At 37.5% G+C, this 15,689-nt stretch overlaps 1 protein-coding gene across 13 annotated transcripts in view; it reads left to right on the top strand.

Moving 5' to 3' along the window:
• The window catches only part of FOXP2 (forkhead box P2), a 260,560-nt gene that overhangs the window by 229,587 nt on the left and 15,284 nt on the right, over positions 1-15,689 (top strand). For all 13 annotated transcript variants that reach the window (XM_075600002.1, XM_075600008.1, XM_075600010.1 and 10 more), the window contains 3 exons: positions 1-118; positions 1,898-1,967; positions 2,800-2,963. The exon at positions 1-118 is cut by the window's left edge and continues 4 nt beyond it. In XM_075600002.1, the coding sequence (XP_075456117.1) occupies positions 1-118; positions 1,898-1,967; positions 2,800-2,963 (352 nt within the window). The remainder of the gene's footprint in view (positions 119-1,897; positions 1,968-2,799; positions 2,964-15,689) is intronic.

The following is a 15,689-nucleotide window of genomic DNA, read 5'->3' as shown; positions in this document are numbered from 1 at the left end:
CAGTACGTCACAATCTTAGCCTGCACAAATGTTTTGTTCGCGTAGAAAATGTTAAAGGGGCTGTATGGACAGTAGACGAAGCAGAATACCAGAAAAGGAGGTCACAAAAGATAACAGGGTATGTTTTCATCTTATAATATGATAAATATCTATTACTATTTTCCAGCAGTGTTCAATGCAAGGCAGAGAAGGTCTTTTCTCCACAGGGATCAAATGTAAACTGGGATGGGGTTTAGTTATGTTAACAGTGATCAGACAAAAGAGGCAAAGAGAGAGGTAGGAAGGTGTTTTTTTCCCCCTTTTCTTTCGTAAACTAAAATAATGATAAGTTGTACCAAAAGGTACAGTTTATAGCAGCTTTCTATTCCAAAGCAGTTCACAGTTAAAGTGGAGGGATATTAATGTAGCCTCTTCTGAATCCTGATACAGCTCGGTTTCTCTAGTTTGTATGACAACCTCCAGAAGGGAAAATTATAGAAAGTAACAATACTGTTATTACTCACAGCTCTGTAAGCTTATGCACAGTAATCATGGAGTGTTTGGGTGGCTGAGGTGGGAATTGAACCCACAAATTTGTATATAGCTTTAGCACTGTGCCACACGTCCTGAAAGCAGCGAGAATGACGGAGCACTAGCCACAGCACCAATAACTGGTGCAGCGGTCATAACATCGATTTTCAACTCATCTGCTGCACTGATCACTGAGTTCCTACTCCCCACTCTATTGTAGTCATGCAGAAGAGGTAATAAGAGTAATCCCAGCAGTGTGGTTCTCTTCAAATGGTGTGTGTCTTTATATGCACTCCTCTTTCAGACGTGTCCTCTACCCTCAACCATCTGAGGAATTTCATTTCACATCCTTATATATCTAGAAACACAAATATACATTCATAGTATTTACTACTAATTGACACATAAAATGTGTATCCAAGCAACTATGTGTGTATTTTCTTAGTACATGCAGTAAGTACTTGATTTTGTCAGCATGTAATAGGTATATCAGCAATCACCCCGGTGCTTTAATTAGCTGACAGTTCTAAGCTTAAACTGATAGATGAAAGACAATGAAGTTATCAGCTCTGGACATTTTAAATTGAGAAGCAGCTGAGAAAAACCAATTGGAAACACAAACGCGAAAAAACAATGGACTCTTTCTATTGACCTCTTAGTAGTTACTCGTGACTTTACCATTCTGCATTTAAGTTATTAGAGACCTACACAGAAATATTAATATCTGTGTGTTTTTGTTTGTACTGTACTATATGTCCATATTTACACACACCAAGATTAAGGCGGCCATTCTATAGTACAATACAGTTGGGTGGACAATAGCAAAAAAGAAAAGACGCCATAATTATATAGAATATTGTAAATATGCAAACTACAGTGTAGGTAATCCTATTTCACATCTTGTACTGTATAACTCCAAAGTTGCTCAAAAGTACAGCACACAAAAAATGATGTGCTGCTTATCCATTAAATAATGAAAAAAACGATAGCAAAGACTACAACCAAAAAGTCGTTCTCAAACACTAAGATCAGTACAATTATTGTTGGTACCAAAGTCAATCACAATGAAGACAACAGTAGCACACTGTTACCGTTTCTTCCATTGTTTGCTGGTCTGTCCAACATCACAGTGTGTAGTTACTGTACTGTACGTGCTTGTGATACTGTAAGTAAAAATGTTAAGGAAACTTGTTGCACTGAGGTGTAAAACTAGATTCTTCATGGTCGCATGTACTGTACCTCTTTTCCCAAGGGAACACTAGGCTAATTTTGCTTGAGATGCAGTCATTTTTAAATATTTCTCTATTGTAGATAACATTTGAATGTAACTAGCTGTGCAATAAACCCCTCTTGAATGTATTTTAATCTATTTGTATATTTCTTGCAGCAGTCCAACATTAGTAAAGAATATACCTACCAGCCTAGGATACGGAGCAGCTCTTAATGCAAGTTTGCAGGTAAAGCAATAAACTTGATTCATCTTTATATTTTATATTAACAGCTTCGATTTGCAGTCTTATTGCTATTAATTGCTATTTGTGGATTCCTTTAATAGTTTTATCAGCCACATACTTTATATTGCTTAGCACTGCAAGATGCACTGACTCTAATGCTCATTGCTTTTGATGTGAAGTGGCAAGAAGGACACCCTGTGGCAAATTTTGGAACACTCATATTTTCTTCAAATGAATGACTAGAAGCATTTGTGAATACTTTTAGATCTGAATGAACCCATTCAGTGCCAGAGTGAACGGCAACAAGATACATTATTCCTAGCTATGGCAGATGGTTTACAAACACAGTAGTGATGAAGGAACTGTTTGTAGCACAGACTGATACAGTTTTGTTACAGCATACAGTATATTTCTTGACAAAAGTAAAAATTATATTGCATATAAATAACATGTCTTAATTTTCTCTTCATATGTTTGGTGTTAGCAGAAATATGTAAAATAATAACATGTACATTGCTATGTCTTTGTCCTACTTAGCAACTATTTATAATAGTTATTAGAATTGCAATATAGTAACCCATTCTGACTGTTGTCATCTTGTTTGTTTTTCTAAAGCATGTAATAGCTATTTCTATGTACTGTACATTTCAAAGACTGACAACAAAAAGCAGAACAAACTTTTACAATGGCCTTATGCCCGAGTTTTAAGGCTGTTCTTGGAAAACTCACAAACATAATAAGTAATAGTGAATATATTGCTCAATAAAAAAGCACTCATTTTCTATGGAGGCAAAAAACGTAATCCTTTGTATTGTTTTTTTTTTTTTCCTTCCAGGCTGCTTTGGCAGAAAGTAGTTTACCTTTGTTGAGTAACACGGGCTTGATGAACAATGCATCCAGTGGCTTACTGCAGGCAGTCCATGAAGACCTCAATGGTTCGCTGGACCACATTGACAGCAATGGAAATAGCAGTCCGGGTTGTTCTCCACAACCACACATGTAAGTATGTTTACAGGTGTCTAGGTACTTTTTTATTTACATTTGAACGATGAGTTTTGAAAACAGTCACATAAAAAATAGTATGCTACAAAGTATATAAAAAAAGCTGCATTTTAGCAGACACTGCGTGTCAAACTTTCAGTTAAGTTGGAAAATCCATGCAATTTGCTTCTTTTTTTTTTCTTGCAAAATGTGACACTAGATAATATCCTCATACAGTAGAATAATGATACAGTACTTCATTAAGGCTTTTCACAAGATGAATGCCTTTGGATTACCACAATAAACCAGAAATAAAAACATTTGATTGCAGCCTAATTTATTGTTCAGAATCTAACAGTGCCACATCACCACTTTTGTAGATAGAAAACAGTGTAGTGTAATAAAATTGGATGGATTGAGGTTTAAATGCTATTTCGTGACACACATACAGTAGATAACTGAATTGTTATTTGATGCCAAAATTTGTCAAAATTATGGGTTTAGAAGTGTTCCCATTTTCTCTGTATTTGTTATGTCCACCTTGGAAATACATTGAGTTTTTCCAAGTCCTAAAAACAACCAGTGTCCGTTGTAAAGGCATATGATAAGTTTATAATAACTGCAGTAATTGCCAATGACATCAATCCATCTGGTAGCAATCTGTGTCGGGAGAATTACACTACAGAGTAGTATATCCAAAATAACATACATGTGCATGTTTTGTACTGGTGACATTTCATTCATTCCATCATATGATGTTTCAAACAAAACAAATATATCAAAATGTTTTCATCTTCTTACTAACCTGTTGCTATTAAATTGATTTAGATTTTATATTATAACATACTTGAAAACGAGAGGTAACTTTCAATGTATTACTTCCTGGTAAAACATTTTATAAATAAAAATAAATGAAGATTATGTAACAAATTATACAGAGAACTGTGACACTAAAATCCCATGTGTAGGGTATGTCCATTTGATCCTAAAAAAAGGCACACATTTCTGTGTTTATTAATGAGTCCCTGCACTATAACTGTGGGCTGCAAAATCAGAAAATCCTCGTTATTGAGCCAATATCTATAAAAGGACCTAGGAATGTATATAGTCATTATCTGATTGATAATGATCTTCAAACCTGCTCTGAACTTTCACTAAATTAACTGCATTGCCCTTTTATTAAAACCATAAAATACAACTTTAACTATTAACCACGGTTTACATAGAGCCTAGAAAAGTGTAACTTTTTCCCTGTCTTATAAATCAGCGTAATTACATATTCAACTTTAATTACTGGTGTGTCTGTATTGGCAAGGTTTATATGTTATATTTTATGCAGGACTACGATTCCTATTAATATTTAGCAGCTAACTATATCATTAATTACTCTAAAATCTTTCCCCTACCATCTTTTTAATGGAGCTGAGAGAGTGAAATTATTAAAAATTGATGTATTGTGGATTTCAGAAATGTGTATGAAGCGTTAGAAATGCCTGGCCTTAATCAGTGATGTCAAACTTGGTACTTTCCTGTTTACTAAATAGTAAAATATGGACCTTGGAGATATTGTTTTAACGGTTCATCTTAATAATGAAAAGGTATAACATTTCTCCTCCTGTTCTCTAACATGTCATGCAGTTTCTGGGTATTAATTATCATAGACCAGTGCTCAAAGCAATAAAGTGATCATTTGTGAGTGTGAGTATGTGTATATAATATGCATGTGCATATAATGATAAATATTTATATGCATATAAATATTCCTCCCTTTCACCATACACCTATGAACTCATTCGAGGAACTAAGTATATATGTATATCATCACACACTATGTATAAGCAAAGATAGCAGACTCAATGGAATGTTCTTTTGCCAGTGGACATTTTTGAAGAAATATGTAGCGATTTAACTATATAATAAAAATAATTCCACTTGTCTTATTACGTAACTTCACCACGCACCATTATGATATGTTAATTGGACTAGGTTGGCTATCCCTTGAGTCCAGACACAACGTACATCCTTCCTGACTTACCTTCAAAAAATTTCTGAATAAGTTACCCAATTATCTGAGCAGGCTTCTCACCCCTATTGTACAAAGCACTTATCTCCTTAGATCCGCCTCCTGTTTATTGTTCAAAGGTTCAGTAAAGAATCTGGTTGTTCCTGCTTCTCGTACCGATCACCTCACTTCTGGAACAATTTACCTGAGTCCCTCAAATCCACTTCCTGTCTAAGGTCCTCCAAGACTTTGGCTGTTTCCTTCTTTAAACATGTTTGTAGCTAACTTTGTAATGTTGTCAACATTATGTGGTGCTCAGGACAAATATGAAAATAAGATGTATTTTTCCTGGTAAAATATTTATAAATAAAATACATACAGCATGTGATATGTACAGTGTAAGCCTGGTCTGATCAAAATGTATTTTGAAATTGCTGTCTGTCTACTCAGGGTGGTTTCATGAAAATCTGACACAAGATCAAAGTGTCTAATGCTGGAAGGGCCAACATTTTCATAATAACAGAGGCAATAGGCCCCTTCAGCACACATTCTTGTTGCCTTTTTGTATTTAAAGTGTGCCTAGTGTTTCTTTAAATGCCTAGAAGTTTAAACTACCATAGCTTAATCAAACACATTTAACCTTTGTTATCTAAATGTAAGGCAGTTCTTGTAATTCATTTGTAACACATTTGCAGAAGATAAAATGGAAACATTGACTATTATATCTCATTCATAGCCATTAAATCTTGAAAATTAAAGCTTTGTCTTTTGAAGGTGTCTTTAGATGAATTAAATATTACAAAAGAAGTAATAAAACTTGGAGTAGAAAGCCCATGAATAAAAGCTCTTGAGATTTCTACTCTGAAACAAGAAAAGTGAGCAATCAGACAAAAGTTTATGTATCCCAAGCTGTATGCTGTGAACCATGCAATGCGTTGCTTGAGGCATCCTACTTTGGCTTTTTACTTTTAGCGGTTCTCCTGGGTATGTTAATGCTTTCTTTCTGTATGAATTACCAAGACAATAAGACTTTAAAGAGCAAACAAGAGTTAGATCACATGTATTAAAAACAAAACAAAAAAAAACAAATGTTATTTTTCGAAAATGACTAAAACAATAGCTTGTGAAAAATGATATTGATAAAATATTTATGCATTCATTGCATGTTTGTTATGCCATGCTTTGTAGAAAAAAAAACATGCTATAAACGTAAAGCGTTAAGAAATCATCTTTCCATTGAATCAAGATCACTAAGCTGTGGCATTTAATTTTAAACTAATAAACAGTAGCCTTAATCATTTTGAATTTCTATCATTTAATATGTAGTTACTCAGCATTTTGCTTTACAGTTAATTAGTAGGTTTACCAGTTTAAATCTACTAGTATTTAGGTTGGTAGGGCATAATACTGTAATGGGCATCTGTGGAAAGTTGCAAAATTAAGCTTTTTTTTTTTTGCTGGGGGGAAATTTAACCTGCTGGCCCCCGGTTTCAAGTGGCCCTCACTCACTAGCTTAATGCACTGTACACGCTCACACCAACTACCTACATCACATTGATACACACATACATATTTGTGTATGATGAATGTATGTGGTGCGTAATATATGTACTTACACGCCAAATATAAATATATATGCACATGCACAGCTTTTGTGTGATGGTGCGCGCCAGTACAAAGTACCAGCACCTGCCATCAATTTTTCTCTTACCTTCTCCTCCTGCTCCTCATCTCTGGCGGCTTCTTCTTATAACAACGCATTGCCATGGCAATGTGGCGTCGACGTCACATGGTGACGCCACGCTGCTCTGCATTTGCCATAATGATGTGACACCGCGATGTCATGACAACGCGACGGAGATGAGGAACAAGAGAAGGTTCACTTCTGCTGGGCACTGGCACCTTTTTTATGTTACAAAAAAGCACTGTGTGAAATTAAAAAAATAATGCACTCAAATCAGAGCCCCATAGCATAAGGTATACGAAATGTGCAGATGTCACAATATATTTGTATACACACAGAAAATAAAGTCCAGGATCTGCAACAATAAGTGTGTATACAATACAGTATTATAATGTAATGTAGGTACAACGTCTTGGTTCACACTCTTAAACACCCACTGAATACGCCAATTAAGAAAAAGTTTGAATGAGTCCACTGTTTGATGTTGCTGTTAGTGTACATAAGGTCCTTCCACCGTCTTAAAACTGTCTGCAAAGAAACACTGTGCAAACACGTCCCGCAGTGTAATACATTTTAATAAGTATTAGTAACATAAGGCAATGCCAAATTTATACTCACAAAAATCTAATACCACTTTAAAAATCGCATCACATCCAGTAATGTACAATTACAATTTTGCACGAATTTTGCTCATACTCTACAGGAGATCATGTTAAGCGCTCCATAGGAGCGATGAACGTGTGATCTGAACGGAAGAGGAAGACCATTCTCTTCCGGTCAATGTCAATGCAGTGATGTTGCAATCATGTGATTGGGACTTTCCAGGTTGTGCTTTTCACTCTGGTGCCGCAGACCCTCCAGCATTCAAGGGGATATATATAGTATATACTGTACACACAACATATACATATATACTTATATATGTGCACACATATATTAATATATATACACAATTGTTTGCACCATGTATACACTTAAAACAAATACAAAATACTCCAGGTAAATTTACCTGCATGAGAGGTTCATAAGAGGTGAGAGAAAGTGGTTATGATGTAAGTGGGGAGGAGTCATGGGGGAGGGTGGGAAAGAGGTTAAGACTGCCATGGTGAGGGGAGGAGTTAAGCAGAGAAGTGAAGGTGGGAAAAGGGCCCAGAGTGCCAGCGAGAGGGTTTTGAGTGCCACGGGTAGGGGCGGTTGAGTGCCAGGCAGAATGGTATTCAGAATTACAGGGTGAGGGGAGAATGGGGCTCAGAGTGCCAGGGTGAGAGTGGAAAGGGGTTCAGAGTGCCAGTGTGAGAGGGGAAGTGGTGCAGTGCCAGGGTTAGAGGGAAAGGGGGTTCAGAGTGCCGGGGGAGAGGGGAAGGGGTTCAGAGTGCCAGGGTGAGAGGGGAAGGGGGTTCAGAGTGCCAGGATGAGAGGGGAAGGGGGTTACAAGTGCCATGGTCAGTGGGAGGATGGGGGTTCAGAGTGCTAGGGTGGGGAAGTGATGTTGGAGGGGTTAAGAATCCCAGTCTTTTTATTATCACAGTATTACTATGATACCAGTATATTGACCATCTCAAACTGTACATATTTATCAAGTATTGTAGTCATTTTATGTCGTGTATCTATTACCAACAGCTGTACCTATTTCTGCACATGTCCACTGGAGCACTTCTCAGTTCACACAAGGGAAGAAATAGGTACAGCTGTTTTTTACAACTAAATACAAATAAGTATTGGTGGAAGCTCAAAACCTTCAGCTAGTTACAGAAGCATGAAAATCAATTTCTGATTTTGATAAATGATCCAGACTTTATTACCACTTCTATTAGTACATATAAATATATCCAGAAATATCACTTGTGAGCACATTTGCATGTCTCACAGGTCTGCAGCCCTCTCTTTCGCCATTATCTCTTATCATACAATTCTTATACTGCAGCCAGGGATTACCAGGGGTAATGACATGCAAATGGAGCACCATGTGTCTCCTTTTGCTTCTTGCCCCTTTTAATAATATTTTGACAAGAAACAAAAGATGAAACACTGTGTGCTCATTTGCATGTCATTACCCAGAATCCCAAGCTGCAGTGATAGCATTGTATGCCAAGAGATAAATGGCGAAAAGCATGGTCGCAGACCTGTCTGAGACATACCAACAAGATGTTGGTGGATCAACATGCCGTTTGGAGGAACCGCAATAGGACCGCACTGGAGGATCTGAGAGGAAGCTGAACAGTGAGTTTCCCCTGTGGGTTCATGCTATTATATAAGTCAGCTTATGGGACAATCTATGTACTATATATGTGAGTGCCAGTGGGCACTAGGTACTAGTCCCTGTCCCCTGCAAGGGATGCTGTATTAATGCCTAGTCACAGTGCAGAGGTCTAGGCGGAGATACATGTTTCTATGGGACTAATCTGTTTTTGATGTGCCGGCCACTTACAGTACATTCCTGTCTGAGACATACAAATGTGCTCACAAATGGTATTTTTTATTTGAAAGATTTTGACACTTTTTTTCTCACCATAACTTATTTTGGGTCTAGAAATATATGATCTTTGTATACAAACAATTTGATGTTATGAAATCTTCATAATAAGTGCTCATTTGATTGTAGATTCATATTGTATATCCCATGTTAACAGAGGACCTAAGATGTACCTATTTTTCTGGCCCCGGGGTCAAATGCCCCCTTTTCTCCTAGCCAGAACGCCCCTGACAGATTGCATGATTTTATATATATATATATATATATATATATATATATATATATATATATATATATATATATATGCTAAAGCAGTAAAATTCTGGGCATTATTGAAATCCTTGCTCTCTGATTGATTAAAATTCCGGGCATTTCCAATCAGTAATGCCCGGAATTTTTGCTGCCTGCATTGTGTATCTTTTCAATGTGTTTATTTCCAGCCAATCAGCTTTCAGAACAGCTCTGAAACAGGGCAGGCGATTGTTCAGAAGACAGCAGCTCTAAGACAGGCCTGGCCAGGGGATTGGTCAGGAAGTATCCTCCACGGTTTGACTCCTCCCCCTCCCTCGTGAAACAGAGCTGACTGAGATTGACTGAGTGACTGAGCAGATTCAGTTGAATTATGAGTCTGCAAAGTAAGTGGCTATCTGCAGTTTGTTTGTGGCTGTAGTTTGTGTGTGTGTGTGTGTGTGTGTGTGTGTGTGTGTGTGTGTGTGTGTGTGTGTGTGTGTGTGTGTACAGAGAGGGGGCAGCAGTGTGTGGATATAGTTAGCTGCACTGTAAGCGTATATAGAGGTGGTTTAATGTATTTACCATTTTATTTTAATTAAAAAAATCTATATAACTATACAAAAGTGTCTATTATTTATGGAAAAAAGCCTACATTTAGCCTATAATAGTAATAATCCCCTCAGAACAGGGCATTACTGGCCAATAATTCCCTGGCTTGGTTAAAGTCCCTCGGATTCACCCCGGGCCTTCAACTCTTCCAGCCAGGGCATTATTGGCCAGTAATGCCCTGTTCTTCGGGGATTATTACTTAAATATACTTCACCCAAACCCACAGATCGGGGAAGAAGAGACAGCACATTGCAGGTAAGTGATCAAAACATGCAGAGTATTGAAGAAAAATCCAATATTTCGTGTGTATATATATATACAGGCATACCCGGGGTTGCCACCTCTCCGGGTTTCACCCGGAGACTCCGGGTTTGGCATCCCCTTCTCCGGGCTCCGGGTTTGTCCCTGAAATCTCCGGGTGGGCGGGTTGTTGCAGACAGGGCAGCACAGTAAGTGAGTTCGCATTGCTACATCACTCACAGATCCTCTGCTTTTCTCACGGGACTATCTGTGTGCACTTCACTGCCTACTACATCCGGGTCACAGACCTATGCTCTACTGCACATGCTCACAGGTAGGGGATCATGGGAGTTGTAGTTTTTATTAGACAAGATCGATTGGCACATAAGCAACACAGTAACATTCTTAGAAACCCTGCTAGAGAACACACACCACCCCCATGTATCTTATCTCCTCTCTCCCTTCTCCCCCCCCCTCTCCCTTCTCCCCCCCCTCTCCCTTCTCCCCCCCCTCTCCCTTCTCCCCCCCCCTCTCCCTTCTCCCCCCCCTCTCCCTTCTTTCCCCCCCTCTCCCTTCTCCCCCCCTCTCCCTTCTCCCCCCCCTCTCCCTTCTCCCCCCCCCCTCTCCCTTCTCCCCTCTCCCTTCTCCCCCCCCTCTTCCTTCTCCCCCCCCTCTTCCTTCTCCCCCCCCCTCTCCCTTCTCCCCCCCTCTCCCTTCTCCCCCCCCCCTCTCTCTTCTCCCCCCCCCTATCCCTTCTCCCCCTCTCACATATACACACACAAACACACACACATACAGGCATACCCCGCATTAACGTACACAATGGGACCGGAGCATGTATGTAAAGCGAAAATGTACTTAAAGTGAAGCACTACCTTTTTCCCACTTATCGATGCATGTACTGTACTGCAATCGTCATATACGGGCGTAAATGATGTAAATAACGCATGTGTAACAGGCTCTATAGTCTCCCCGCTTGCGCACAGCTTCGGTACAGGTAGGGAGCCGGTATTGCTGTTCAGTACGTGCTGACAGGCGCATGCGTGAGCTGCCGTTTGCCTACTGGGCGACATGTACTTACTCGCGAGTGTACTTAAAGTGAGTGTCCTTAAACCGGGGTATGCCTGTACAGTATATATCAGAAGGTAAATACAGCAGGTACACCTATCAGAAACATTAGCATATACAAAGGTGCGCGTAAACATCATAGGAATCATAAACATATAATTCACCCAAATATATATATATATATATATATATATATATATATATATATATATATATATATAAAATAGATTATATATAGATTAGATGTACTGTATTACCAGATCTACAATTTTTCATTTTTAAATGTTGATACTGCTAAATCAAGGGCTACAGGTTTTTTTTAAATGCAGATATACTAGATTCCTATGGAATATGTCAGAAATTGTACTGTTTATATCTGACTTATGTAATTGTAATACTAGAAATGACATAAACATTCTGCAAGTTTCTCTCATTAAATGATACATATTAAAAATAACAGAAAATCCAAATAATATTTCAGTTTTAACTTTAGTAATAAAAATCACACTGTAAGCATTACATTTTATTCTACAATTAAAGCACAGATAAAATAAATACAGCTAAGTTTTATTTAGAACATATGTTGTAATAAAATGTAATATATTTTCATGACCTCCAGGCTGAAAAAAGTGCTAGGAGGGGAAATAGTCTCAGACCTATTTTACAATATGGCTTTTATACCAATTTTGCTCTCATATTGTCTTGATAATGATTGCAGTATGTAAAGGTCTCTTCTCTACTTGCAGCAGTTCAATAATGTGGACATTCCTGAATGAGGAACTTGAGTGGCCCTGAAAGCTTGCATAATTAAAACATTGGTTGCCTAATAAAAGTAACATCCTTTCACCTCCTTTTTAAATGTGAGTGTTTAAAAATGTATGCAGTTACCTGTACTGAGTACTTAGTCTCCAACATGACTAGTTTCACTGTTTCCCGGAAAGATAAAAGAATAACATGGAAAAGGATTTTACTGCTTGGCACTTTAGATAATGCTGAAAATGTGCAAAGGAGGTAATTGGGAAATCTTGGATAAATATGCATGAAAATTGCCCCAAAAAACAATGTTCAAGTACGGCTAACTTATGCTTGGACACTTCTATGTGGCAGTCAAGTTAATTATTTGTTTAGCTCTTTAAATACATTTGTTCGTAACGTGGTAGATTTAAATAGTATTTAAATTTGTATTTGTTTATTAAAAGGCACGATGTACGCTAACTGTGTTCAGCTTCACAAAGTCTTATTAGGTAAACCTCAATAGCTCTTCAGTGTGAGTAAAACGCTGACTCTGGGGCTTAGTTCAACAAGTTTCATTCCAAAAAGCCATAACATTTTATATTTGTAAACACACCTCAATTTGTTCTCTCTTATAACGACCATCCAAACATTGGAAATTGGATAACAGTATCATTTTGATCCAGTTAACAAATGTGCATGTAATAAATACATTTGCTAACCTGATGCATTGTGTCCAGTAGGAATATCTGAAAATAATGTAAATGTGCTTCCGAGCCATGCATCCCACATCCATTTATGCATTCATTTAATACTGATGGGCAAAGAAGATGTTTCTAATAATCCCGCTACCATGTGACCGTGACCTTTTGGAGCGTTATTTATTTAGTGCCTAAGTGTACAGCATATATTCAACTGCCTATTTACCTGGTATAGCTCACAGGCAAATAAAGGGATTTATTGGTGTACTAGTGGTTGTGTGCTTTCCATTCAGATTTATTTTTTTCCAGCAGTTGGCGTAATAAATATATGCTCTGTACCAAATTGCCAATAAATCCTTGATTTAATCCTACCATGCAAAATCATTATTTAAAAACACTCAGTGGCATAAATAACAAATGACAACAGGTATAGAATATAAAATCGTTATAACCTTTAAATGTCGATTATCTATTTCTCTATCATGTTTGCACTTGAAAATATTCTTATTTTCTTGTAGAATTTAGTATTGTTTTCTTTTACAAGTGCACTAAATGTTACATTCAGATGAGTACAGAGGACCAATTACTGTATTAGTGAGTTTAAAACATGAACATGCACATTGAATTCAGTGTTTAGGTTTAAACATAGTCTATCTTCAAGAATTTTATTTTGGGACCGTTTCCTAAGAAGCAGTTCAGTTATTCTATTGTGCCATTAATGCCCGGCTGTGTTAAAGGCTGCGCCTTTGCCTTGGAGCTTCAACTACTCCAAACTGGGCATTAATGGCCAGGTAATGCCTTGTAGTGTGTAGTGTCTGAAAGTATGTTTTATTTTAGTGATATTCTGTCAACGAGCACATCATTTTATCATTTTTATTTCAGTATTATATGATTATTTTAAATCCTTGATAGAAATGAAAATTACTCTATTCACTACGTGTGTGTGTGTGTGTGTGTGTGTGTGTGTGTGTGTGTGTGTGTGTGTGTGTGTGTGTGTATATAGATATATATATAGATATATATATCTATATATATATATATGTACACACACATACAAGTACACAAACATACACGTACACACACACGGGATTTTATATATATATTACTTGTAAAGAATAGGACAGTGAATGCCTACATTTTGTGCTTAAACAGGTGTTTATTCTATTGTATTTTTAAGACTTAGGAGTTTGGTGTTTTCAAGTGACATTCCTGTGTAGCAATATACAGTTATTGAAAGTGTTTGGCAATATAGCATTCTCAATAACCTTTCATTGCTGTTTCTAAGTGTAAGAGAAGCCAACTATTTTTGAGGGTCTAAAACCTAATGGTGAAAGCTCAATAACAGTATAATAGAGTATACAATGCACACTTCTACACTAATTAGGGTCATGTACTTAACTGGGGAGAGAATGCAGGAAAACATTTTAACGTCAGTGACCATTGCTGAGAGTTTGCAAGCAAAGTTGGATAAGCATTTCTGGGACGGCTTTTTAAATGCTGAACTGCTACACAACATGAAACCCCTTTAAATTGTATTCCTTTAGTCCAAGGGTGGCCAACTCCAGTCCTCAAGGGCTACCAACAGGTCAGGTTTTCAGGATATCCATTCATCAGCAGTGGTGCTTGAGCCACATGTGCTGAAGCAGCGATATCCTGAAAACCTGACCTGTTGGTAGCCCTTGAGGACTGGAGTTGCCTACCCCTGCTTTAGTTAATTAACCCTTGACATTTAATGACGTTAGAAGCTTCTATCACATTCCTGAATACCACAGTACTCTATTTTTTTTATCTTCATCTCTGTGTTCTATATTAAAATGCTGAGCAAGTCTGTTCCAAATAGTTGATTTTTAATTAGTATGTACTTGAGTACATTCTAATTTGTGTGCTGATGTGCTGTGTTTCATATTAGAAATTGTTGCTTTATTGCTCTTTCAAAGTACTCACTCAGAAATACACACTGTATGCTCATTGTAAAAGGTGGCTTAGATTCTCCGCATTTAACTCACAGCCTGCTGGCATTTGTATTACTTTCATCTCATACTTTGTCCTGAATGATTTACTTGTTCCGTTTTCCCATTTCCTGTGCTCTAAGTCTAACCTATGGAGAACCGCGTCACACATTTTGAGGTTCAGATGAGCTGGCTGTACCTAAAAATGCAGACACTGTGATTGCCTTAAATTGCCCTTTTACTACTGAGAAAGATATCCCTCCCATCTCATTATGGGAAAGCAATCTAATGCAACTGTGGGAACAATGTGGTCCCTAACATTAGTTTCCTGATACTACAGTATATGCATTTGCAACGGATGATTCTGCTGAATTTCATTTTTGGTAATACTTCAATGTACAAAGTGGTTATCTCTTGTCACATTATGTAGGCACCGTTTCTGAGGAACTTAAACAAATCTTCTTTTCTGAGATATTTTTTCACTACCAGTACTACAAGAAATTGTTCTAAATGTCATAATCGGTGCATTCAACATGTACTTACAATGAACATTTTGCTGACAATGATGTTTCTAAGGTAAATTAACTTGAATGCAGGTATTGTATATTAAATGAAAACCATTGCCTCCAAAAAGGCTTCAACGTTCCCATATCCCTTCCTATTCTTTACAAGCCGTATGTTTTTATTGACATTTTTGAGATACTGTTGTATTTTCTACATACTCTCTCTGGAGTTCCCCTTTAATGAGAAAGCATTTGTGCTATAGTATTAGCTTATCCTGTGTTAGCTGGTGATGAGCCACTATCTTGCAAATAGCTGAATGCATTTTGAAGTGCTTCAACTTTTAGAAATTACACAGATTCATTCTGTGTACTTATTGTACGCGGAGTGAACCATGCAGGTATAACATTCAAACCTTCGTTCACATACAAGTGTGGGGCTCACTGTAGCTGACTAGGCCTAAGTCAGCATTGAGCTTTCATTAGAGGGAAACCCTTGAAGAGTTTGTTCAACAGGGCACCATAGCGGCACATATGCAGTAGCTGATTAAATTC

The sequence above is a fragment of the Ascaphus truei genome, chromosome 5, assembly GCF_040206685.1.
Source record: "Ascaphus truei isolate aAscTru1 chromosome 5, aAscTru1.hap1, whole genome shotgun sequence".
Classification (NCBI taxonomy): Eukaryota; Metazoa; Chordata; class Amphibia; order Anura; family Ascaphidae; genus Ascaphus; species Ascaphus truei.
Note: the sequence above shows the minus strand (reverse complement) of the source record. Positions and strands in the feature narration are given on the sequence as shown.